Genomic DNA, 24,186 nt, shown 5'->3' with positions numbered 1-24,186 from the left:
TTTATTTCTAGATCTTTGGTTTTGAAAACAAGCTCCCCCGAATTCTAAAGTGTGTGACTAGGTTCATCCCATGTGTAATCGAGAGAAACTGGACTGATTCAAAAGATATCTACCAATTCCTAATTAAAACTTTTTTTAAAAAGTGGCACAGCAAAATCCAAAACTGTGATTAATAAGCATAAAGTCTACTATTGAGACTGAGTCTGTTGTGTGGTGGCACCAAAATGAATTTCTGCCATGCACTGAGTCTGTATGCATCAACACTCACACCTGCCTAATACAACTCCGACATTTTGTAAACTCACAGAACTGACATTTTATAACAGCTCAGTATCAAAAAAACCTTAGGAGACTTGGACCACTTTTCTAAGGATTGAGGCAGCTTGAAGGTGAGACCTTAATTTTAAAGAGACTGTGAGTCCAACCCGTAAGTCACTCCAAATTGCATTGACACTACACTGTAAGCAAGCATAGTGAAGTGCCAAATCCTCATCTTTCCTGTAGCTACTGCATTTCAACTTCTCTCGGAACACCAAGAGTGTGCTCACACTTGGCTAGAGCTGAGACACGCTCAATGTGCCTGCTGGGTGGTCCAGACTTCTACCTTCAGCCTCACCGCCTCCCTGGCTAAGGCTATACAGGTGATTCCAGAAGGAAAGAACCAGCCACATGCCACCTCTTTTCCTTCTCACCACCCTCCATTCCATTCAGTGGCAACGTCCCTGCCTGCAGGCTTCTACGTGTCCCAAGCCAAGGGTGGCTGAGCAGCTAGTTTGGGAACAAGGAAGCCAGAACCTTGCAACAGAGGGGCACACTGATCCAAGGATGCTACCATGAGACATGAATTTTTCTTATAACTTCCCATTTTAATTGAACACAGGTAAACAGGTTGTTTAGATAATCACATTAAATAATTTCACATTATTCTTGGGTTAGAACCCAGCACAACTGGTAGCAACTGACCTCCACTGATAAGAGGGAACACCAGCACCAGCCCTTGTCTTCCTCTTCCTTCTCCCTGTATCTCCCATTCTCCTGAACGTGCTGGTAGTGAGAGTAAGGACTTTTACGTCAGAAGGTCCCAAACCAATTATTTTTACAATGTAAGTGCAAGTGACACATCTGAACAAACTTCAGGAATCAGAAAACCTACACAACAAATGACTACAATATGCTATACAAACAACCCAAGATGAAGGTACATTTTTTCCCAGCTTTTTTATTCTTTTAACATCTCAACAAAAAAAATTTCCCCAAAGTTTAAAAAACTTGAAAAAATAGTTTTGTATTATTTACAAACATATAAGTACAGGTTCTGGTATCATACAAACATTACCATGATAGAAATACAGTGGGAAGGCATGATATAATCCACTGCCTCTTGGATGGTGTAGGCTCATGGATGTCTTCATGTTCCACCTACCTCTGTTACTTGTTATCCTGATACATAAACTATTAGGCACCTGAGAGGTTGGAAGACTACTGAACATCATGTTCAGTGTATATTTTGATCTTCATATTTTGATCTCGGTATATTTTGATCTTCATAACCCCTTTATAAGGTTACTCCATCCACAACTAAGCTACCTTTACTGTCATTATCCTAAATGATCAAATATTAACCACAGGAACTATTAATATGTACACCAATCAAATTAAACATAAAATTGTGTAGCCACGTTGTATAGCCTATATATTTAAATGCAGGAAATTCCCTAGTGCTTTGTGAGCAACCTAAAATTTATTAAAGAGACATTTCCATGCTTTGGACTATTTTTTAAAAAAACATTTAAAAAATGACTGACAATAATTGGAATTAATTGGTTCCTTATAAGCTAATCAAGAAACTTAAAAAATTCTAAATGATAGTTTTATTTGTATTTAAAAATACATTGAAAATTCTGCATATGCCCATGATCAAGCTTATTTTCAATGCCATTACTTAAATATTGATGACATGGTTTGTTGTGACAAGTCCTTTTTCAAGATGAACACCAAAAGAGGGAAACTCCTGTAGATTTCTCCTGGCCCTGCCGCCGATGATGTATATTGCTTCCTTGCTAACAATGATGCATGACCTTCAACTGTCTTTTATCACCTGAACCGTTTTCCGACCGTAATGATAGTAGCTGTAAGCTGATGCAGCGGTGGTGAAAGCCGTGCAACACCTTTAATGGAAAGAAAGAAGTTAGCTGTCAGGTCAAAAAATCAGTAACTTTGTGAAAATCATAAAAAATACATTTAAAAGAGTTATTTAAAAAGTAAAAAAGGCTGTGTGGTGTAAACTTTTTAACTACAAGAATGTAAATGTGCTGCTTTTCTTTAAGACTTACCTGAATTAGTAACACTACACAATTAAGCTAGTTCTTGAGCCCAAGAAAATAATAATACTAGCAATTGTCGTTTTTGCCCAGACACTGCTCTAGGTGTCTTAGCTCTCCTTTTATGTTCACAACAACCTCACCCTCTACAGGAGGAAGGAGCCCCAGAGAAGTTGCTCAGAGCCACAGAACCACAGAACCACGTCAGAGCCCGGCTTGGCTTCAACTCTAGAGCTATGTGCCTCTGCTACCATTCATGCTGCTTAGAGTGTTCAACTCTTTCCTACCTGAGTCATTTCAGATAAACTTCAGCTTTCTTTTCTGACTTTTCCTTGAGTGAACTGTCAGATTAACCAGACTCTCTCTTTGAAATTAGATCAGGGGTGCTCAGGGCCTGCTGGATGCTCGCAGCTAACAGGCTGCTTTTACTGCGCCGCACACTTCTGTTCCCACCAGGTCAGGGGTAGGACCCTCGAGACTTTTTATGTGATCCTAGAGCTGTTTGTGCCAGTTCAATATTCTACATTCACACATCAACCTGTGAAACCCACAAGGAGGAAAAGTTGCTGTATCTGAGGACTAAGTTGGATGCTCTGGAAAGACTTGATAAAAAAAGGCAAGTTAAAAAATACTGTCAAAGCAAGCACGCAATGCGATTGTCAAAATACTAGAAAAAATGTTACAAAACCTAGAAAGTCTCTATATTCAGACTGCTTTGTCAATGTCTTAAAGTCTTAAAGTCACTTTAAAATGAGAACATGAAAATCAGAGAGGCTATATGGCTCGTGTTTATTCAAAGAAAAACAAAAACAAAAAACTTCTCTTGCTGAACCTATATTCAAAGAAAAGGCATTGGGCCTGGCTGGGTGGTTCAGTTGGTAACTTGAGCACTGTCCCATATACTTAAAGGTTGCTGGTTTGATCCCCAGTCAGGGCATGTACGGGAGGCAATGGATTCACGTTTCTCATATCGATGCTTCTCTCTGTCTCTGTCTCTCCCCCGCCCTCCCTCCTTCCTTCTTTGAATTCTTCCCTCTCTTAAATAAAAAAATCAATAAACACATCTTCAGATGAGGATTTAAAAAAAAATTTTTTTTAAAGAAAGGGCACTGGTCCTATTCAAAAGATGTAGGATGAAGCAGAATAAATGCATGCATGTGTGTTTTAGAAAATGTTTAGTGTGGGTACAATTTTTAAAGCTTCTTTAGCTTAACTGACTTTGGTTAACCAACTATTTTCTGGCTCAGACTGGATCAAGCAAAAGGTATTAATTATAAAGTTAAAAGTATGCTAAGGATGCTATGCTTCAATTATCAGTGTAACACATTTGGACCCTGAGAAAAGTCTGAATTTGACACATTTTCAGGGCTATAAATAAATAAGCACAATAAAATAAAATTCAAGCTTCTTTCTACAAGTTTCTGTCCCACTATGGCCCTTTCACAAAGCTGGACGCACTTTCCCTAGCTGATTCTCCCATGCCCCTGACCTTGCTCAGGGTCTGTCCTTCACCTAAATGGCTTTCTCTCAGTCTCTCCCTTAGGAACTCCACCTAGACTCATGGTTCAAATGCCACTTCCCCCTTGAAGCTGTCCCTCTTCTTCCTACCTGGAAATATCTTTCCTTTCTCCAAAACCCCAACATGTTATCTGGACCTCTCAATCCCTTTAACTTGCACAAAAGCTCCTACAAATAGAACTTCGACATCCCATGTCTGATAGTAAACTTCTTAAGAATGGTATCAATCATAAAATCCAGCCTCTTGCTTTGCCCAGCTGGTGCTCAATAAGCACTGTAAGAACACAGTAATTCTAGGACGGCCATGACAAGCCATTTTGTTGACATTCTCACAGTAAATGCTAAATTTAGCTTACCACAGTATCTGAAGATAAATGCTGTCAGCATAATTGAAAACCGGAGCTGCCAAAGAAGCTGCCACCAAGATTAACTGGACTGCTGTGTTTACCTTAAAAAAAAAAAAAAAAGTCATAAATGAACAGTGTCAACCAGGTCCAGTTTCAAGCTCACAAGATAGCATAACAACACACCCATATTATGTTTGATGTTCTAATATTCCTGCCAAAGAAGCTGGTATTCACATAGACGGGTGAACTTCACTAACTGGTCCACCTGTCTGCTCTTTACAGTGATGAGAAGGGCAACTGTCAGAAACTACCCCTATCTTGAATTTCTATAGCAACTCAATATGTTGCAAAGTTCTCTGCCTTTTTTTTTCAGCTCAATAAAACATCCCTATGAATACAGAAATAATTTCATAGATAAAAAGCAATGAAATTAGTTAAGTGACTTGCATGTAGTCATAGCAGGCTACAGATCCAAGCCTAGAACCCAGATTTCCTGGCACTTCATTCAATGCTATCACTTGCCTACTTGTCAAACACTGACCTGCATTCATTTCCATGAGAGAAGCTGTCTGGAGGAAGTGAAGTTTCCCCACCCTAAAGGGCAGCATGGAGGACAGAGGAAGAAACCAACCAGAAAGACATTGGAGACTCCCTCTACTTATCATGAAAAGTGTTCTGGGACAGAGGGGGTGAAGTATGAATCAGTGGGTGCTGTGCCTCAAGAAGCACTTACATTCTGTCATCCATTCTGCAACCCAATTATAAGAATTCTACTTCATTTTAAAAATAAGTAATAAAAATTGCCTGGAGAACTTCTTGCAAGACCAAGGATTTGAGGCATTTGTCCCTCCATTTTTTTAAGCCACTTCCTATCTGTATCAAATTGTTTTATGTGATATAAGTCACCTCAATTTAAAAGAAAAACAAAACCCACATATGTAGATAAAGGTCCACCCCAGGCAGTCTGTAAGTTTAAAATAACCCCTCTGTCCTGAAGATGACCAACATCCCTAACCTGTCAAACCTTCATTACAAAGGATGGGACACAAGAATGATTAGAGCAAACTTCTCAAAGCTAACAGAAAAACAGAAGTGCCATGAGAACCAGTGATAGTGCCCTCACTGCGTGCAAGCACTGGCCCACCGTTATTATCCTGAAGTGGGCTCAGGAAATAAGGATGCAGAACTAAAAACAATAGTTGTTTATTCAACTCTGAATAAAAACTTTTCCCCCATCCCTTTGCATGTAACAATCCATCTTGAAAACAAAAGGACCTTATATATGTTGTTTTCACCACAGGGAGGTGGGTATTGAAACCAGAAAGGAACCTTCCCTAAATGATGGCACTATTACCTCATCTTAAATTCTCAGACCACCGAGTGAAAACACAATGCATTACTAAAGATCCAAAAACCTCTGAGGTCCTGACCGGTGTGGCTCAGTGGGTTAGGCACCATCCAAAGTGAAAGGTCACCAGTTTGATTCCTGGTCAGAGCATATGCCTGGATTACAAGTTCGGTCCTGTTCAGAGCATGTGAGAGAGGCAACCAGCTGATGTTTCTCTCTCACACTGATGTTTCTCTCCCTCTTTCTCCCCTCCCACTACCTCTCTCTAAAACAAATAAATAAAATCTTAAACAAACAAAAATGCAAAAAGCTTTGAGGACAAAGAAAACTGAGTTAATGATCCTACTCTTTACCCACTACAGTCAATGCATGTAAAGTTGTCTCATTTTCAGCAACTCTAGACTGAGATTTGTATTCATTGCTATAAGCTTAAAAGGATGCTGTTTGTCTCTTACCTTGCTAATGAAGGTTGGTTTTAACCTAGCAGTGGCATAGCAAGGATTGAAATACTTGGAGAGTGTTCGCTGGCAGAGGACAAAAAAGATAAAATTTACTCAATTTAGCATTCACTGTAAAACAAACATTTTGTTATTATATGCAGACTAACAGTTACTGAGTGCTTACCACATGCCTGAATCTACGCTAGGTCAGCCTTTATCTGTACTTTTTGTTTCCCTAAAGGAGTATCATCTACATTCTTTATAAATCATACACACATTACTGAAATGGATTTTAAATATTCATGTTTATTTGTTAATTCCTATAAAATCCTAACACAATAGCTATCATAAAGTCTGCCTCATACTTCTTTCTACTAAATAAACACAATAAATCTCCCTTATCATTCATTGCCTTTTATAGGCTAAAAAACAACTATACTGGGAGCCAAAAGACAAGGTCATTATGGTATGCTTACATACTCAAATATTTGTAAAACCAATAAACAAATATGCAAATAAATCATTCCATGCTCATGTGTAGCTGTGATTTTAAAAAATCAGTTCTAGAAAGTCCATAGTAGTGGCTCAATTAATTAGACAGCAAAAGGGCTTGGTTATGCAAAACACTCCTCACGGAGTTTGGATGGGGCTGGCTGGTCTAAGTTTTATGTGTATCAACTTAAAGAATCTGGACTTACCACAAAACAAGCCTGTTTTAAACTTATTATTCATATATTCACTGAACAACTACTATAGCAAGATGATAGTTAATGTGTGCTTCTAAAAAGTTCTTGGTAAATAGATTAAAAAGAAGAAACTGCCATAAATTATCTTCATAAAGTGAAACTCAGTATACAACAGACTGATTCTTTTTTGCCTTAAGTTCTGAGTAATAATAAAAGAATATTTTCTTTGAAACAAACTCACCGGTGTTGGAAGAGTTCGATATCTGACATAAAAAACAGCAGCAATCAACATTACATCTCTTGAAATTATCATATAAGTAAGTGGAACTGAAAATCAAATACAACAATTTTGATTGGGATTTTTAAAATTGCTAAGATTTTACACATACAATAAAGCCTCACTCAGCCTTACCATAAACTGGTGTTTCTCATAAGTAAAAATTTTCATCTTTTATAAACACCTGTTGAAGGTTTAGGATCCTTAGAGTGAACCATTGATTTTTATACTCTTTAACCTGCACTCAAAACCAACTGAAGAGACTATGGCATTCAAAGTCTATGTCTGCCTTTCAGAATGTTGATCTTCTAGGCCTATTTTTGTTTTTTGGGTTTTTTTTTTTTTCCTTGCACATTTTAAGCTGCAGTTACTTGTCAGTAGCAGCTCTACCCAGCTCTACCCCACTAGCTCTTTTGTTATTTCTCAGCTTTGTGAGTTTGCAGAAAAAAGATCACCATGCTCATTATAGTTACAGAGAATGAAATGGTAAAGAGGTTGGAAAGGATGTCAGGAATCAAAACGTTCTAGCATCTTACGGACCTTTGATTGCTTGCTTCTGCATTCTAGACAACTTTACAAACAGTAAAATTTGCTATATGTACCACCTGCGGAGAAACAAAATATTTTCATTCTTATCTGGCCAGTTCTCACCCTGGCAATTGCAATTTTTTCTTCCTGCCACTTTCATTCAGTGAATTCTCATTAAACACGAATTCAACTTCTCAATACCTTCTCATTATTCCTAAGATTCTACAGCATGACCCCAGAGTCAGAGCCAGCAGAAGGATACTGCAGATGGATGCCCAAGGAACCCCTACTACTCCTTTGTTGAATGAGAATGGGAGGGCAGAGGACTTGTTTTACTTTATACCCTTCTGTGCTGTAAGAAGTCTTAACCATGAACATGTATCATTTTTATGAGAAAAAAAATATTTTTAAAAAAGCAGGGGAAAATCCCAAGGCTAAAAGTCCGTTCAAAATGTTTCAGTTACTAACATAAAAGGATCATGTACATCCCCTTCCATAATACTTCTGAACAGCTTTTTTGTGAATTACTTTTCTGGCTGTACTTATGGTCCTTTCTAGTTCTGACATTCTGTTGATTCTGCAACTTGAGAAAATCTAATTAACTACAGATTTAAAATTTAATTCTCTGTGGGTCACAGCTATGATGTACCATAAATGTTTATCCTTGGCCTAGTGCTGGATGACAAGACTATTTTCAAAGAGAAAATGGTTATCTACGCAAGTTATGGCATTTGGAGCACACAGAAGACACAGCTACAGCCACATGAATCAAGTAACAAAAGCCAGCCTGCCATGATTTTTAGGGCATTTTTGTGCCTGTAAAACACTTTTTATGGCAATCATTAGCCAGTGACACCTAACAGCAATCAGACTTTAAAATGCAGCAAACTCATGCAAATTACATATAGTAAACCTCCATAACTTGAAAAGAAAATAAACACCTATTAATGTATTTCATCACCACGGGAAAAAAGTATGCGACTTAATCCTAAATAAGAGGTTTCTGCAGAAGAGGAGACAATTCAATACACTGCAAAGACTTGGGTTCCATTTCTTTAAACTACCAAAATTACCACTTACTGAGCTTTGTTTTACGTATTTCACACATGTCACCTAATCTACATAACTACACAAAATAGGGATCATTATCCCCATTTTACAAATATGGAAAGAAGCCTCAGGCAGATCACATAACCCGGCCAACGGTCACCAGCTAGTTAGGACAGCCAAGAATGGGACCTAGGTCTGTGGAACTCACAGCCTATGCTCAGGGCACTGCATTAGGTGCCAACCCAGCCGTGTGACGAACAATTAGCATCTCTGGACTCAGTTTACCACCTGTAACAGTCTGGGGGAGGAAAGGATTGCTAACAAAATCACAGGGTCCCCAAGCTAGACTGTCCATCATACGATCAACCTGCGGAGCTTCATAAAAATCACAGGTGAAACCTCCCTGGGGGCCACAAGCACAGCCAGCTGGACCCTGCTGCATTAGCTGATGTCCAAGGCCTCTGCCAACTGACAGTATTTATGCAGCTCTTCCTTTGGTTCTTTGGGCACTCTTATCCAGTTTCCTAGCTTTCAAGTCTTCTAGGTGACCCTACTTTCTCTCCTGACCTTCCCTTCCCCTTCCTTCCAGGGCTAGAACAGCTTTCATTTTGCCTACCAGAATATGATAGCATGTCAGTGTGGGTGAGAGGGTGTACAATCTGCCAGGGAATTGCTCTAAGGTTTTCCTCCCTTGCTGCTAACTGTCTGATATATAGTTAATGTCTGCAACAAAGAAATGCAGCATGGACAAATCTTCTTAGTGTTAAAGGGAAATAATAAAATTAAGTCACTTGTACATATTAAAAGTGGCCATTATCAACATCATAGGTTATTGCATTGAAAATAATAAATTTAATAATGTATTATAGAAATTTATTTAAACCAGCAATGAGAAGCTGCTATAGAGTGAAACCAGAAATAATATAATGATATGACAAGGAATCACTACTTGGTAAATGTGGCAGAACACACATAAGCAAGTAGAAATTACCTGAGATTCACATCCTACACTGTCATAAATGTAACAAATCAAAGAATTTGTTTTTATCCTTCTCTCCTCTTCCAGAGAGAGAATGAGAAAGACAAATATTATCCCAGCTGAGGAAGAAAGCAAATTTCTTAAAGGAGCAAGGAGCAGTGTAAAAAGAAGATATGAGAGTGCATATATGCATCTCTCTGGAAAACTCATCTAAAATGATAGTAATGAGAAGATGTAAAGTCACAAAGACAAAGAGAATGGTTAGAGAAGATAAATTTCAAGTTCTAACTAAGTTTATTAGTAGTAATTGTCTTACTAGAGTGGGGAGAGCTGAAGCCTAAGTTATTCACAAACAGATGTTTGCAGAAGCAGGCACTTAGACCCCTGGCGCCCGGCCTGACACCATTCCACCAGGTCTCTGTACCAGAGCTGTGAGTCTCTGCAGCCAAGAGTGGTTTTTATGATTTTAAATGGTTGGGGAAGGGGGAACCCAAAAGAGTACTATTTCATATGTGAAAATTATATGAAATTCAATTTCTAGTGTCCGTAAGCAAAGTTTTTTTGAAATACTGCCACTCTCATTCATTCATATATTCTCTATGCAGAGTTTAATGGTTGCAACAAAGACCAGCTGGCCCACAAAGCTTCAAATATTACTATATGGCCCTTTACAGAAAAAGTGTGCCAACCATTGTCCTACCTGTTATCTCTGAACACAGGGCTCGGGCTCACTGGGGTAACAGGGATTAAGTGAAAATCAACATTCTGAAATCTGCTACTCCCATCCCAGGCTTCCTCCCACAGCTTTGCTCTAAAACACTGGAGGCAAGAAGAGGACTTCTCTACAGAATAGATGTACAGGTACTGAGAGTTCAGGGCCATGCCTGGTCCTGCCTTTCACCCTAGAGAAAAACACACTGCCCAACAAACTCCACCAATGCTCAGACAGAGCTCAAATAACATTTTATGCCTCCCTAAAATATAAGCAGGCAGCCAAGGATCACCAGACATTTCAGAAAGTCTCCATCACAAAATAAAGACCAAAACAAACAAAAAAAATGGAATCTGAAAGAAACAGATACAATATGGTGGGGGGGGGGTGTCAATAAAAAAAAACCTTAAAAGTAAAAACACATACAGACATGTGCCACTTAAAGACAAATAGATTCTGAAAAATGCATTGTTAGGTGATACCCTTGTTGTACAAATGTCACTGAGCATACTTACACAAACCTATATGATACAGCCAACTACACACCTAGGCTATATGGTATAGCCTATTGCTCCTAGGCTATACAAACCTGTATAGCAAGTTAACACACACAGCAACACAAGATTAAATCTCACACAAGAGAATGATGCAAATGAGAGATACAGTAAGCACAAGATGCTGTTAGCATAACATGGCTAATGCTCTACAGCAAACTTTTTTTAAAAATCCTCACCCAAGGATATGTTTTATTGATTTTAGAGAGAGAGGAAGGGAGGGAGGGGGGAAGGGTGGGAAGTAGAAGAGGAAGAAGGAGAAGAACAGGGAGAGGGAGAAAGAAAGAAACATCAATGTGAAAGAGAAACATCGATGGGTTGTCTCCCTTTTGCGCCCAGACCCCGGATCGAACCTGCAGCCTAGCTATATGCCCTGGCCAGGGATCAAGCCTGCACCCTTTTGGTGCACAGGATGACATTCTAACCAACTGAGCCACCCGACCAGGGTCAAACTTTTTAATAAGTAGAAAGAGTATACTCTAAAATAAGAATAAAAATATAGAACAGTAAATACAAAAACCAGTAACACAGTCATTTTTATCAAGCATAATGTACTGTACACAACTTCACGTGCTACACTTATAGGACAGGCAGCACAGTAAGTCTGTTTACACCAGTATCACCACAAACACATGAGCAATGTACTGCTCTATGACATAACAGTGGCTTCAACATCACTAGGTGATAGAAATTTTTAGCCATTATAATCTTGTGGGACCACTGTCATGCAAGTGACTAACAAAAAACAGTTATGCGGAGCATGACTATATAAACAGGATAGACAGGTAAGGATAGACTGCTTCTGAAGCAGAAGACATCCTGAATGATACTATTTATCTAGAAAATTTTATTTAAAAAGGCAGGTTTTTTAAAAAGAGAGCATGGAACAAGAGCTCTTAGAAATTAAAATGTCCATGACATAATTATCAAAGACATGATATAATTTTCAGAACCGGCACCACATGGGTTTTCAGACTGAAGTGAACTACTTAATACCTAGCACAATGAAAGACTCACACCAAATTCAAGTAGTATCTAGAGCATAAACCAAGGATAACGAAAAAATCCTGGGCTGAGCTTCCATTAATTTCTGACTAAATAATCCAAAACAATCCTCCTGCTAAGACAACTAAAAAACATTAAAAGAAAATCTTGAGAGTAAAAAGCTTACAAGATGCTAAGAAAGTGTCAGGCTAATGACTGTTAAAGAGTGAGAACTCAAAAAAATAAGGTTACACACTCAAAGCCACCATCCCTACTCCTTGGAAGTAGGGCACAAAGCTGAATGGAATTTTTGGTAGCCTCAGAGGGCCTGGGAGAGAGCAGTCAGAGCCCAGAGCCCTTAAGGCTGGGATCTGAGAAACCACCTCCTGGCCCTGGGCTGGAATCTGAAGGACTATCCCACAGGACTGGGAGAGGGGACAGCACTGAGGCCTTACAAGACTGTCTCATCACCTGATGATTCAGGCGGTCCCAGCTTCTTAGCATTCAGAACTGAACAAAGTCTCTTCTCTGAAGAGCGATGAAAATACTCTTTCCTACACGTAAAAATAGTACTCCAAATTCTTCTTTAAACATTAATACAATGTCTAAACAGTCAAAAATAACCAAAGACACAAAATACCATAAGTAAGAATGGACAGAAACAACAAATGAGAAAGACCCTTTTCAGAAAGATATGAGTTTAGAATTATAAGTCTATAAAGCAACTAAATTTATTATATTCAAAGGGCTATAAAAACAAAGATTTCAGCCGAGAACTAAAAACTAGAAAAGATAATTGTAAGTTTAAAGAATACAATAGAAATTTGATAACTGAAAAATATGACGAGAGAAACAAACTTGACACAGCTGAAGAGAGAACTGGTGAAGTGAATGAGCAAGTGCACTGGCCAGCACCCAAAATGGGGCCTGGCAAGAGAAACACGAGGCAATGTACAGAAAAGATGTAACACACTTAAAAGATACTGTGAAAAAGTTTGACAGAGGTACACTGCAGTTCCAAAAGAACAGAAAAATAAGCAATAGCATACCTAAAGAGTAAGGCTAAGAATTTTTGAGAACTGATTAATGATATCAATCCACAAATTAAAAAGCCCAGTAAATCCCAAGCAAGATAAATAAAAAGAAACTCATACTAAGAAATATTATTGTGAAACTGTAGAAAACCAAAGGCAAAGAAGAAATCTTTAAAGCATTCAAAGTAAAAACATTCCCTTCAAAAAAGACATGGAGGGGCAGTGTTCTTATTACCAAGAACAGAAACAAAAAAATAACTAAGTACATTAAATGTGCTGAAAGAAAACAACTACCAACCCAAAACTGTATACTCAGCAAAAATATCCTTCAAGAATAAAAGCAAAATCAGGCAGAAAGAAGACAAATACTGCACAGTACCACTTTTATGTGGAAACTTAAAAAATGAACTCAGAGACAGTAACAGAGTGGGTGCCAGAGAGTGGAGGGGAGGAGAAACAGGCAGAGGCTAGAAATGGGGCAAATTTTAAGTTTTAAGATGAATATGGTCTAATAATATACAACATAATGATTATAATATAAAAAAACACAAAATAAACACTGCTAAGAGATTCACTTAAAAGAGCTGGGAGGCCCTTAAGAAAGTCGGGCCTGTGCACACCCTGTGCCTCAGTTCTCAGGACTGCTAATAAATTGCTGAAGTCAGCTCAAGGTCAAACAATCATCTTGGAATAACAACTGCCAAATGGACACATATGAACTTTACCTACTTCCTTGTAGTTTTTGCACATAGGAACTAACCAATCCCTGCTCAACTCCCCAGGATCTTTCACTTGCGTGGAAGAATTACATTTTGTGGTTTTTGCTTTTACAAACCCTGCCTTTCTTTGCTGTCTCCAGGGTGCAGTTTGGGTTGCTGCCTGGATCTGTGTCTTTAAGATGCCAAATAAAACTTTTGTTTTACAGTCTCAAATATTTATTGGTTAACAAGGACTACTGTTAATAACACTTTATTATTTTAATTGAAATTCGCTAAGAGTAGAACACAAATTTTCTCACACAAAAAAGGCAAAATAAAAAATATTTTCAGAGAAATAAAGACAATAATGTACTACCAGTAGATCCATATGAAAAGAATTTCTAAAGATATACTTTAGACAAAAGAAAAATGATTCCAGATGGAAGATTTGAAATACTCCAACAATACAAACCAAAAAAGTAAACATAAAGATAAATCTAAATGAACAGCCCTGGCTGTTGTGGCTCAGTAGATTGAGTGCAGGCCTGCAAACTGCATGGTCACCAGTTTGATTTCCAGTCAGGGCACATGCCTGGGTTGCAGGCCAGGTCCCCAGCTGGGGTCACATGAGAGGCAACCACACATTGATGTTTCTTTCCCTCTCCTTCTCCCTCCCTTCCCCTCTCTCTGAAAGTAAATAAATAAAATCTTAATTTAAAAAATCTAAATGAACACTGATTTGATAAATAGTATCATGTGAATTTAAGAAATATATAAAATTAAGTTATGACAACAATAACCTACATCAAAATTACAACTAAAATATAGAACCACCATCACTCAGAACCGTCAGAAATCACATTGGGCTAGAGACCAACAACCACCTATGTTGGTCTCACACACTGATGTTTCTCTCCCTCTCTTTCCCCCTTCCCTCTTCTCTCTCTAAAAATAAATAAATAAAATCTTTTAAAAAACAATAAGGTCAACTGAATTCTCCTTAATTCTTTCCTCCCAAGTGATTTGTATTTATTAGAATGAGACCACTCCTGCCCCCTTCAACCCCACCAACGATATATGAACACAATTATGACTTTCAAAGAAGCACATAAATATAAACATTACTCCAATTCATCTTTTAATTTAGTATGGGAATTTCAAAGCCTAAAGATAGAGGAGAAAAAAATGTCTAGAGGATTCTATAGTAGGCTGAAATTTCTTCCTCTCAAATGTCAATAATACATGCTATTTGTTGAGATACCATGTAGCAGCTTCTTTGTTCTCAGATACTATTTTAAACTCTTAGAAATAGTTTAAGTTGAACCAAGGGAGAAAAACTAAGAGGCGAAGTAAAACTAAGAGAGAGGCGAACAACCAGAAAAGCACATGCAAAATGCAAAGCAAAAGATCATAAAATTCTGCTAGGAGGAGTATTCATAATGTAATATACAAACTAATATACACAATTTGAAATTGCATAATAGTGTCTAACAAAAGTGTGAAATATTAGAGATCTTCAAAGTTTCAGAGTTCTAATTTACTATGATTAAATTTTACTTAGGAAAACTTTAAATTGATTTCAAAAAGCTAGTCACTAAGAACATATAACAGTTTCAAAACAATCTAGAATAATATGAATTGGCACTGTGAAATAATATCTGCTCAATTTTAACTTTAAACGATCTTACTAAACGAATTCTACTAGTATAATAAGGACATAAATTCTAAAGTAAAGCAAATAGCTTTATAAGCCAAACAGTTCAACAGTTTAAAATTAAGAAAACAGTCTGAAGTTGAAAAATGTATTTTTGGAACAAATATCCTACAAGAAATCCTAAGCTGACTTACGTCATTCTTCCCTGTGCTATAAGGCAGTACACATGGCCCAGGCCCACGTGGCTCAGTTGGTTGGAGCATCGTCCAGTAAACTGAAAGGTCATGGGTTTAATTCCCTGTCAGGGCACATGCCTGGGTTGCAGGTTCCATACCCAGTCAGGGCTTGTACAAGAGTCAACCGATTGTTTCCCTCCCCCTTTCTCCCTCCCTTCCCCTCTAGCATGTCCTCAGGTGAGGATTAAAATAAAAAGTACGCATGTCAGCATTCTTACCTGGAATAAGATCTGCATAGGTCAAGCTAACATATAAGATACTGATAAGTATTTTATCAGCAAGTGGATCAAGAGCACTTCCCAAAGCTGATTTTTGATTGGCCCAGTTTCGAGCAATAAATCCATCCAACTGAAAATAGAAGTTGTTTGTTTTTTTAAATAAATGTCATAATAGGTACAGAGTAGATATCCTGAAGAGATACCAGAATAGCAACTATACTTTTATAAAATGTAAATAAAATCTTTCTTTCTTACCCCCAAACCTTCTTAGTCTTCCACTGGTAAATATTTAGTTTTTAAATTACCAACTGGCCTGAAAATAATTTCACTTTTCTAAGGTACTTTTCTTTTTCAAAGCCTTCCAGTATTTCTCAATGTTTTCACAATGCCCCTTTCATGGGATGAACCCAGACACAAATTTAGAGATGTAGAAATCCCCCCAAAACTTATAGAAAGCATGACTGACAGAGCATGGACTAGAAGGCCCCCTCTTGAGCCTTGGGCTGAAGCTGCTTTCACTTGCAAGGACTTCCCTTTAACTGTGAGACTTGCTCTTACCTACTACTTTTCTATGATATCATCCAACTCCCTCAGTTTTAATTATTTTCAGGGTTTTTGTTTGTTTGTTTGTTTGTTTAGTGCCACTGTTGAGTCCATATCTGGCTGCATTTGCATGACCTATATTTGAATAAAACACTCAATCCTCTATGCCTGGCCTTCTTAAAATCTCTGATATGAAAATTACTTATTTACTATTCTTGCAAACATATTATATTTTAAGCAGAGGGCATACCTGGTTGCCACTGGGCCAAATGGTGCCCACAAGCTGGTTTTGTATGACCTGCTCAAAGCTTTTATAAGTATGAATTAGTTGCCAATATTTAAATATTCAATGTCTTACCACAAAGATCCAGATCTCCAGGCCCACCCTGGGGCCACAAAAGAACTGAAACCAAGTATCACCTATCCCATTAAACAAGGTGGGTGTTTTCTGGTTTTCCAAGTCCCTGCTTGGCTTTTACTGATTTTATTTAACTTTAAGCTTCAAAAATGTTCTAACCCTATTTCCAAGGAAAACTATCAAATTAATTTAGATGGATTTTAACACAGTATATCTTGTAGGAGAAGTCCTCTATATCTTAAGTATTCCAATGAGTTAGAGGAGACAGCAGCAGCACAGGACAATGGTTAAGAACTTGCTTTTTGCAACAGAACATAACTTGTTAAAGTCCTGGCTCCCTCACTTACTGTGTGACCTTGGGCAAATTATTTGGCTTCACTAAGCCTCAGTTTCCTCATCTGTAAAACAGAAACAGTATTACATACCTCAAAGGCCTGGTTGTCTTCAGCAATCAACATTTAGTAAATCCTCCAAGAAAGCAGTTACTAAATAGTATCACCACAACTGAAAGAACCTATTTAATTCTCAGCCAGACCAGATGTAAAACTAGCTAACAGGAGTACTGGAAGGTGGGGACTGGAATATTCAGCTTTCAATTCAGCTTCTGACCTCAGGGAACCTCAGCTCCCTTTTTACTATCTTCACCGGGTCATCCTCACTGTTCCTCTACCCATGTTGGATTCCAAGTTCATCAATAGCATCCCTGCTCTCAAACACCTGTAATTCCCTACTCCATTCCCCCTTACTCCTGCTCGAACACAACTACCTGTGTACTCCAGCCAGGCCTGTACCCAAGCAGCTGAACACTTACCAAAAAAAATCAAAAACAAACAAAAAGACAAAACAGCCCCACCCGTGTGGCTCAGTTGGTTGGAGCGGTGTCCAGTAACCGAAAGGTTGCAGGTTTGATTCCTGGTCAGAGCACATACCTAAATTATGCATTTGATCCCTAATCCAGACACGTACAATCCCTGGTCTGAGTGCATAAGGGAGGCAACCAATCTACGCTTCGCTCTTGCATCGATGTTTCTCTCTCTCCCTTCCCCTCTCTAAATATAATGAGAAAATGTCCTCAGGTGAGGATAAAAAAAACACACAAACAGGCTGATTGACGCCACTTCAAATTCATGACCACCAGATCTCCCTTGGGCACTTAGTATTCCCTGGACACACTACACCTGCTTACCTTCTCTTTTCACACTGTCTCCTCTCACCTCAAACCAACTCCATCCCTTCCAAAACCTCTCACTCTAGCTCATGGCAATGTCTACATCTTCCACGCAGCACAGAAACAGACCATCAGCGCTCCCTCCTATTCCCACCTCCAAATCCACCACCTACAGGAACCCACTCATTCTCTCTGCCTTCCCTGATCCCTGATCCCAGGTCCTCTCACCTTCTGTGAGTTGTCGTCCTCCTTCCCCACCTTCCCTGCATCGTCAATCTCTCCCATCCTACCCGAACATTAATTAGTTAATTAAGAACAGAATTTTCCCCAGTATACATATCTTTAAAACCATTCTTCCTTGACCCCATTTCTTTATTACCCTATAAAGCAAAGCTTCCTCAAAGTGATGTCTATTGTCATCACCACCTCGCATTTGAACACCAGCCCACTCTGTCCCCATCCTCTATGGATGGTACTCATAAAGGTCACCAATAAAGTCTACATTTTTAGGTGACTTGACAGCAACACAAATTCAAGCACTTTCTTCACCTAACTTCTGGGACACCTCACTGCCTAATATGCTCCCTTTCTCGGCAGCTGTTTCTTCTCAGTGTCGTTTTCTTGTTCCCTTTCCATTGCGCTGCTTACTGCTCGCTCCTCTGACCCTTTCTCTTATCACAGCCTATATTGACTTTGCCCAGACCTGACTATCTATATGCTGATAACTCTCAAATCTATCTCTAACCATGACTTCTTCCAACTCCGAAGTACTCCATTCAACTACCCAATTGATAACTCTACATGAAAGGGCACAACAGCCCTGGTTGGTGTGGCTCAGTTTGTTGAAGCATTGTCCCATAAACCAAAACGTCACAGGTTTGCTTCCCAGTCAGGGCACATTTCTGGGTTGCAAGTTCTGTCCCCAGTCAGGACATGGACATATACAGGAGGCAACCAATCGATACTTCTTTCTCCCCCTGCCCCACTCCTCCACTGCTTCCTCTCTCTCTGAAATCAGTAAATATATCCTCAAGTGAAGACTTTAAAAAAGGTATAATAGTTCTTGGTATTTTCCACAAACTTTGCCCTACCCGGAGTGCTGCTAATCCCAGAAAATGTTAATTTCCATGTACCTGCTTGTTGAAAAAAAAAAAGTAACAATCTACCAGTCATATTTAACTTTTTCTGACCCCATACATTCAATCCATCAATGTATCAACTCTATCTTCAAAACAGATCTCAAACCCATTCACTTCTCTCCCATTCCAAATTCCTACCTAAGTCCAAATGACCCACCCCCTCAAGATTTTTGGAAGCCTTCTAACCAGCCTCTCTGCTTCCACTCTCACCTTCCAATAATTCACTCCCCATAAACAACGTAAATCAGGCCTTCTCATTCCACTGATTAAACCTTTAATGAATCCAGCCATCTACCCAGCAGCCACTCTGGAGGCATCAAAACCTCCATGGAATAAATATGAACTATAATACCAGTTAACTCAGGTTTCCAAATATACTGTTTTATATATGAAAATGTAAATGAGGCTCCTCCCTTTCAGTGAATATTGCAATCTCGTGTGGCAGCTAAAGAAATCTACAAACAAAAAAAAAATCAAATCCAATAGATGAACAAGATTTTGTCTATTCCAAAAAAAAAAAAATTCCATTGTTAGTATAAAAAGCCTTGGACAGGCTTGGAGACCATATTACTAATGAGCAGAGGCCTTCAGGCTTCAGAGATAAAAGCAGGAACAAAACAAAGGAGAGACTGTGAGACTGGGGAGAAGCTGTGACAAAGAGGACCGAAAACTGAAAACCAGAGGTGGCAGCCGTTTTGGACCATGTTTGACGCATCTTTGGAAATGCCAGATACTGGTGCAAATGCCCTCCTTTGTTTATCCTGCAAAATCTTCAGCCAGTTCCACATTGTTCACCAGCTATTGGCAGGTAGAATTTTGTTTCTATGAACCTCAAGACAATAACTGATCTTACAATGAAAGATGCTGTAAAACTTTTTATTAACTGGAAACTAGTTTCTCTTTATTCTCACTAAATATTGAGCAAAGTTTTTCAAACAAACCAGTTTTTAGAAGCACCAAATCATTACTGCCTGTCGTGGGTGCTCATATGGATCTCAGCCAGCCCTGTACAAGAATATATTGTACCTATTTTGCCCGGACTTTAAATTTTTCCTCTACCTTTTCCCTACTTCCCTCAACTGTGTTATTGTAGGACATGTAGTTTTATAAGCCATTTCAAATCCCTGGTGAAACAAAGTAGGAGATGAAAACAAATTATGTCTTATAGGATAATGGCCGGCCAGTCTATGAAAGCCTATTTAACACATAATGTAGTCTTCTGTTATAAAACTATTTTCCAAGTTCTAATTGGAGGTGGCCCAAGTAAATCCTGCCCTCTACACCCTCTACACAGTGGTGCCCAGGAGCACTCCTCTCCTTTGTCCAACTGCTGGGGGAACAGAAGGGTGGATGCCTAATGCCCACCTAGGGCAGGGTCTTTTGCTGAGTGGTCAGAAGAGTATGGATCACAGGCCAGATATGTGGGGAGCCGGTGGCCTCCCCCCAAGCGGGGCTCCGGCATCTACAAGCTCCCTGATCACAACAACTAGCCCACTGTTTCCCTGTCCACCAGTAACAACCAAATCTCATTGAAGATCAGAGTTATTTCTCTCTATTACAATAAAGAGAAAAATAGTCGCACAGCTTCTTTCCTTTATTTCTATCTCTAATGCAAGTACTTGGCTCTTTGGAAATTTCAGTGTTTTTCTATTATGAAGAAGTTAAAAACCAAGAGTAAAAAGCTCCCTCTCCTATGCCTTCATACAACCTTCACTACTTTCCTTAGATCATATAAAGAATAAGAGTCCCACACTGATGCTAAAGACAAGCCCTACACAAAGTGCCAGGTGAAGTTCATCTTGAGGATTTCCTTCCAAGGAAGAGCAGACTCAAGTCTGCTGTTTCCATGTAGTAGAAACTCTGGCCTGTGGAAAGGAAGTGAGTGACTTTATAACTTACCAAATCAGTTAGTCCAGCTAAAGCAAAAACTCCTAGCGCTATACTAAAATCTTCTTCAATAATCAAATAGCCCAAAACTGGGGCCAAGCCAATTCTTGTCATTGACAACATATTTGGGATTGTCCACGGGTTTTCATACTGAAACACAAAGACAACAAAATTTAAATTAAATTCATACTTTAAATAACTATATACATTAGAAAAATACACTTAAGGGTCAGAAGTTACATATACTGTAAATTTTAAACTGAGTTTTTAAATTGTTTTTATAGACATCACTCTAAAACTGTCAAGAACGCCAACTGGTATGGCTCAGTGGGTTGAGCATTGTCCTGCAAACTGAAAGATCTCCAGTTTGATTCCCATCAGGGTGCATGGCTGGGCTGCCCGCCAGATGCCTGGTTAGGGGTGTGCAAAAGGCAACCAACCAGTTTTTGTCTGGCACATGGATGTTTCTATCCCTCTTTCTCCCTCCCTTCCCCTCTCTCTAAAAATAAACAAAATCTTCTTAAAAAATAAAAATAAAACTGTCAAGAATACAGAAGATGAGTCATGTACCTAAAGGGAGGCTAAAGAGTCTACTATTTTTGAGTGAGTTTTCTTCCTCAAGAAAGAATGCATATTATCTACCATATAAATCAAGCCTTTAATATATGACCGCCATTAAAATTCAAAACTTTAAATACTGCTTTTAAAAGTGAAATTTCAAAGGGATGTCAGTGTAGAAAAGTGTCAGAAAAAAAGCCAAATTATCAACCCATGGCATTCTGACTTAAAAGCATTTACTGCAAATAACCTCCCTCACTCCTCTAGTACCCATCAGAAGAATACTAAATGACACACAGTGTCTGTTAACATGAATGAAGAGGGAGACAAGACAGTTAATTCCATAACCTCACTACTAAATTGGAGAATTGCTGAAGAAAATGGAACTAAGAATAGGGATTGAGATCCTTAGGAAATAGAGAGAAATTTGGAAAACTCAAAATAGCCACAGAAATGTTAAGATCCCCAATTAGAAACCCCTGTGGGAGTTTTATGATTCCTTGAAACTTCGTCTGGAGCCAAGCTGTTTTAAATTGACACTAACAAAAGGGCTTCTTGGCAGCTGCTCTGAAGAACATTTCTTGCTTGGCAAACAATGTTTCATGAGAGGATATTTTAACTCTATAAAGCCTCAGCCTACCGCCTCTAAGACACCTTGCACAACAGGATACATAAATAATATCAAGAAAATGTCTCTCCCTAAAGCCTGGCCTTTTCTCCCACACTGTGTCAAGGCTGCCAATTCTACCCCAAGGGACTATCTCATAAGATTAACCCTAGTTAATTTCTTTCTTAATCGGTAACCAATTTGCCAGAACATTTATTTTGATTTTTTTAAAGTGATCGTTTCCATTTCTAAAGACATCTTTTAAAATTCCATGAACCATCCTATAAGCGAGTTCAGATACTAAGTTTCTGTTTTAAACAGAACCTGGCAAGAAATGTGCATCTCAGCTTGGCAGGAAATGGGGTTATTAGGATCAGGTGGCAGAATACTGTCCTTGAAAGCTACAGAAAAACTTCAGCTTCTCCTGGAAACAATCACCCAACAAAAAGCAATACAAATCTCTACCCAGGGACCTTTTATTGAAAACAGACCACATTATATCATTACCAGTAAATGGAAACATTCTTGGAATATGTTCCAAATTCAAGTTCGAAGGTCAGAGTGTTTCAGAGAAAAAGAGTAAGTCTGTTGACCACACTGTGGTACAAAATTAGTCAAACACCCAGTCAATGACACAACTGGTGGGATGGGGGGGATGGGGCCTTGATAGTTCATGATTGAGAAAAAGGAATAACAAAGCAAAGGGTCAGAATAAAGATGCCCAAAATTAATCTCAGATATTCCTGGGGCAAAATTAAAGACAAAGTTGCAAACAGCCAGATCACTTCATTTGGTGAATTAATAAACCAGGTCGAAGGCAGTGAAAGAGGTTCTTTTTAACGCCACATAAACTATGTATCAGTCAAAATCAAGTTACCTCGTTAATTTATAATCATTAAACTTGTAAATTTCTAAATTAAAATTAAGACACCTTATCTCAGATTACCCAACCAAATAACCTGTGGCATACTCGACCAACTACCGCCGTTCTGGGAAGGGCTTCAGCGAGCATAGGCAACCTCAGAGCACCCAGCCTTCAAACCTTGACATGCTTTAGCTATCAGAGATGCCGAGAGCCCTGCCAGGATGTGACTACCTCAACCCATGCTGCACAACTGCTGAAGGCAGTACTGGGGCGCACTGAAGACATAACAATTGAAGATGTAATAATTGCATGAGGCTTGCTAACGTGACATCAAAAGCTCTCCTACATTCATGCTCTGGTGTCTTCTACTTGGGCAGTATTTCAACAGGTACGTAGACAAATACTTCCCTCCGTTACCTCAAGACAGTTTTATTCTTTTTTTGTAACTAGAGATCAGTCTTTTAACTAAGACTTAAATTATTTAATTATCAGTCATCTAATAGTATGTAAGGTCGCCAAAGGTCAAATAATAGTGAACGAAACCTGCACGAGCAAACAGAAAGGCCTGTATACCTTTCTAAGGATTCCCACAGACTTTCCCCCAACAGTGGGGATTCCCTTCATTAAATTAAGACCAGTGAAGGCTATATTTATCAATGCAATATCTGGGCCGGTCCAGCAACCAAAGCGGATAGAAGCGGGGGTTGAGGAGTCTAACTTGACTACGGAGACCGAAAGTGGACACTGTTGGTACCTCTGAAATTCATCCCACACGGATAACCTGCCCGTAACTTCTCTCCAGAAAACGGTTTCAAAGCTGTGAAACCGAAGCGCCCGACCAGAACCAATCAAAGCACATTATCAGCATCCAGAACTGAGCCCCGACAGGGCCGGCGACCCCCCACCCTGGGTTGCCCCTTCTCTTCCGTACGTACCAGGCTGGCGGCGCTCCCTGGGCCCCACCGGCCGCCCCGGGCCTCGGCGGCGGCACCCTCTTGGGCCGCGGGCCCGGGCGCCGCCTTCCCCGCGCCTGAACAGTGGCTCCGCGGGACTGCCCCAGGCAGCCACTGGCCGAACGCGGCCGGGCGCAACCACCGGCGTTCCGCCAGGCAGCCCAGGCAGATAGGTGCGGGCGGCAGCAGGGCCCCGAGGGCGCGCCCCTTGCCTGGCCGCACCCCCGGCGCCCAAGCGGCTCCGCGCAGGGCACCCCACGAGCCACGCGCCACCCGCGAAGCCAGCATGGCCCTGCGGCTACGCCGCGGCAACGAAGGCAGCAAGAGTTTAGCAGCCTGGGGCACCGACGAGCCACTTCTCCATCAACTGCCCTAAATCTCCAAGGACCTCGGACACTTCCATACTTGTTTTTAAACCCCAGCACGTTCCTCTTATACAGGTGGCTTGCAGCCGCCAAGGGCGGACGGACGACTTCGCGACGCTTTTGCGACACCGCCGCCACTGGACTTCCCAGCGCCCCCGG

At 39.7% G+C, this 24,186-nt stretch overlaps 1 protein-coding gene across 1 annotated transcript; it reads right to left on the bottom strand.

Annotated features, from left to right (window-relative positions):
* Window positions 1–845: 845 nt before the first annotated feature.
* On the bottom strand, window positions 846–24,101 carry CRLS1 (cardiolipin synthase 1). The gene is made up of 7 exons (XM_045832576.1): window positions 23,645–24,101; window positions 20,692–20,829; window positions 15,585–15,714; window positions 6,902–6,987; window positions 5,990–6,058; window positions 4,196–4,287; window positions 846–2,168 (listed from the first exon to the last, which is right to left on the bottom strand). Exons 1-7 carry the CDS (start codon window positions 23,948–23,950, stop codon window positions 2,081–2,083), a joined length of 909 nt encoding a protein of 302 aa, XP_045688532.1. The 5' UTR covers window positions 23,951–24,101; the 3' UTR covers window positions 846–2,080.
* Between the last annotated feature and the right edge of the window lie 85 nt (window positions 24,102–24,186).

This window comes from Phyllostomus hastatus, unplaced genomic scaffold (genome assembly GCF_019186645.2).
Source record: "Phyllostomus hastatus isolate PE091 unplaced genomic scaffold, TTU_PhHast_1.1 phas_contig_17, whole genome shotgun sequence".
NCBI lineage: Eukaryota > Metazoa > Chordata > Mammalia > Chiroptera > Phyllostomidae > Phyllostomus > Phyllostomus hastatus.
The sequence above is the reverse complement of the archived record's forward strand: the minus strand, read 5'-3'. Positions and strand labels throughout refer to the sequence as shown.